The 3100-nt window shown below is 64.3% G+C and overlaps 1 protein-coding gene across 1 annotated transcript in view; it reads right to left on the bottom strand.

The window, feature by feature from the left end:
* Nucleotides 1-1081: 1081 nt before the first annotated feature.
* TMEM238 (transmembrane protein 238) overlaps nucleotides 1082-3100 on the bottom strand; it is a 2576-nt gene continuing 557 nt past the window's right edge. The window contains exon 2 of the mRNA XM_075070520.1: nucleotides 1082-1201. Coding sequence (XP_074926621.1) covers nucleotides 1082-1201 — 120 coding nt within the window. The remainder of the gene's footprint in view (nucleotides 1202-3100) is intronic.

Raw genomic sequence — 3100 nt, 5'->3', positions numbered from 1 at the left:
CCAGAGCCAGGGAGAGAACCCAGGAGTCCTGGCTCCCATCCACCCCCCCGCACTCTAGCCACTAGGCCCCACTCCTCTCCCAGAGCCAGGGAGAGAACCCAGGAGTCCTGGCTCCCAGCCCCCCTGCTCTAACCCACCAGCCTCCACTGCCTTCCCAGAGCCAGGGAGAGAACCCAGGAGTCCTGGCTCCCAGCCCCTCATTATCTCTCTTCTCCCCGCAGCAGGCTCAAGAGCACCCGGGCAGCGAAGGAGCCAGGGGAGCCAAAGTCGAGGTCAGATGCAGAGGTGGCTGATTATCTGATGAAGCTGCTGGAGGAGAGCGACCAGGAGGAAGAGAAGGGGATGGAGCCCAGAGAGGAAGAGCCAAAAGAGGGGGGGGAGTAGGGACAGGCTGAGGGGACTCCCCCCACACCTGGGCTGCTGCATCCCTCACACAATAAAGGGTTAATTTCCCTCCCCCCACTTCTTTCCTGATAAGCTGGGGGGTGGGGCACATGCTGTTCCCACATTCCCTTCCCCCATCTGGATCCCTGTATACACAGCCCCCACGCTTCGCCCCAGAACAGGGGCAAGGAATGGGCCACGGGGCCTTTCCCCTCTAACCACTAGACCCCACTCCCCTCCCAGAGCCAGGGAGAGAACCCAGGAGTCCTGGCTTCCAGCCCCCCTGCTCCAACCCACCAGCCCCCACTCCCCTCCCAGAGCCAGGGAGAGAACCCAGGAGTCCTGGCTCCCAGCACCCCTGCTCTAACCACTAGACCCCACTCCCCTCCCAGAGCCAGGGGGAGAGCCCAGGAGTCCTGGCTCCCAGCCCGCCCCCCCGCTCTAACCACTAGACCCCACTCCCCAGTGTGCGACGCAGGACAAGGAAGCACAGAGCAGTGGGTCTGAGACACAAAGTGTTTTAAATACAAATGACACTTCCCTGTGACAGACAGATGCCCCTTCTCTGGGTCAGGGGAGCCAGCACCCAGCCTCCAAGCTCTGCTGTCCCAGCGCCAGGCGAGGGGTCCCCGGATACCTAGCCCCCATGCTCCACCCCAGAGAGGCCGCGTCTCTGTCCCTCTGTCCTGGGGCTGGTTCAGTCCATCTGTCTCGCAGCCCCGTGGGTGCTCTCTGAATCAGCGGCGGGGGGGAGGGGGGGGTCCCAGACACATCCGCCATCCAACTCGCCCCCACAGGGCTCCGTCCCAAAAAGCATCTGGAAGAGATGGACAGTCAGTCATAAGCTACAGGGGGGCTCTGAGGTGGGGGGATAATGGTATCAGAGGGGCCCTGCCAATGCGCCCCACCCATCAGAATGGCCCATCCAGATGTTTCACACCCCTCGGTTAAGCTGCTCTGCCCTGCTCCCCCAGAACAGCATCCTAATCCCAGTGACCCTGGCTCCCCTGCCCCCCCCTGCCCCAGGGCCTGGGGTTCCCCTGCCCCCCTCACCACACCAGCCCCCACCACACCACACCACAGCCCGATTCCCAGCCACAGTCATAAAATTTGATGAAGATGATGAGGGTGGAGGAAGGGGGGGAACGTGGCACTAGGGGGCGCTGTGCTGGTGCGGGGGAGGGGGAGTTGGGGGTCCTTCTCGGCCCTTTCCCAGGGGGCAGGGTTTGGGGAGAAGGGCAATGTGAGCAGGGTTGGGGGGTGGACAGGGTTTGGAGGGACCCGAGGTGGTGGGGTTTGGGGGCAGAGCTTGTGGGCACAGGGGGTGCAAGGTTTGGAGGCAGGACTTGGGGGCAAAGGGGGCAGGGCAGTGGGAATAGGGTTTGGGGGACAGCGGATGTGGTTTGGGGGCACTGGGGGTAGGTCTGAGGCACAGGGCATCAGGAGGGAGAGAGGACAGGGTTTGGGGACCCAGAGGGCAGGGCAAAAAGGACAGGGTTTGGGAAGCAAGGGACATGGTTTGGGGGCACAGAGGGCAGGGCAAGAAGGACAGGGTTTGGGAAGCAGGGGACATGGTTTGGGGGCAGAGGGCTAGGGTTTGAGGGCAGAGGGGCAGGGCAAAAAGGACAGGGTTTGGGAAGCAGGGGACATGGTTTGGGGGCACAGGGGATAGGGTTTGGGGACAGGGCAGAAGGAGGCAGAAAGGACAGTTTGGGGGGCATAGGGGGAAGGGCAGCAGGGGCAGGGCTGGGGAGCAGGGTTAGGGGGCACAGGCAGAAGGGGCAGGGTTAGGGGGCACATGGGGCAGGGCAGCAGGGACAGGGTTTGAGATCACGGGGGGCAGGATTTGGGGGTACACAGGGCTGGTTTGAGGGGCACGGGGCAGGATTTGGGAGCAGGGTTTGGAGAACACATGGGGCAGGGACAGCTTTTGGGGGCACAAGGGGAAGAGCATTAGGGGCAGGGTTTGAGGGACACAGGGGGCAGCGTTTGGGGGCCGGGTTTGGGGGCCACAGGGCAGGGCAGCAGGGAAGGGTTGGGGGGCACAGGGGAGGCAGGGCAGTAGGGATAGGGTTTGGGGGGCACAGGGTTGGGGGGCACACGGGCAGGGCAGTAGGGACAGAGTTTGGGGGCAGGGCAGCAGGGACAGGGTTTGAGGGGACACACGGCACCAGGGCAGCAGGGACAGCGTTTGGGGGGCACAGGGTTGGGGGGCACACAGGGGCAGGGCAATAGGGACAGCATTTGGGGGGCACATGGGGAAGAGCATTAGAGGCAGGGTTGGCCCCCAGGGGCAGGGTTTAGGGGCACATGGGGCACGGCAGCAGGGCCAGGTTTGGGGGCACACGGGCCAGGGTTTGGGGGCCACAGGGGGCAGGGCAGCAGGGGCAGGGTTTGGGTGGGCAAAGCACAGGGACAGCATTTGGGGGGCACAGGGGGAAGAGTATTAGGGGAAGGGTTTAGGGATCATAGGGGAAGAGCATTAGGGGCAGGGTTGGTCACACGGGGCAGGGCAGCAGGGACAGCGTTTGGGGGCTCACGGGGGACAGGGTTTGGGGGGGAGGGCAGCAGGGACAGCGTTTGGGGGCGCATGGGGGACAGGGTTTGGGGGGACACACAGAGCAGGGTTTGGGGGGCAGGGCAGCAGGGACAGCGTTTGGGGGCGCACAGGGGACAGGGTTTGGGGGGAGGGCAGCAGGGACAGCGTTTGGGGGCA

The sequence above is a fragment of the Chelonoidis abingdonii genome, chromosome 11, assembly GCF_003597395.2.
Source record: "Chelonoidis abingdonii isolate Lonesome George chromosome 11, CheloAbing_2.0, whole genome shotgun sequence".
NCBI classification, from domain to species: domain Eukaryota; kingdom Metazoa; phylum Chordata; order Testudines; family Testudinidae; genus Chelonoidis; species Chelonoidis abingdonii.
Note: the sequence above shows the minus strand (reverse complement) of the source record. Positions and strands in the feature narration are given on the sequence as shown.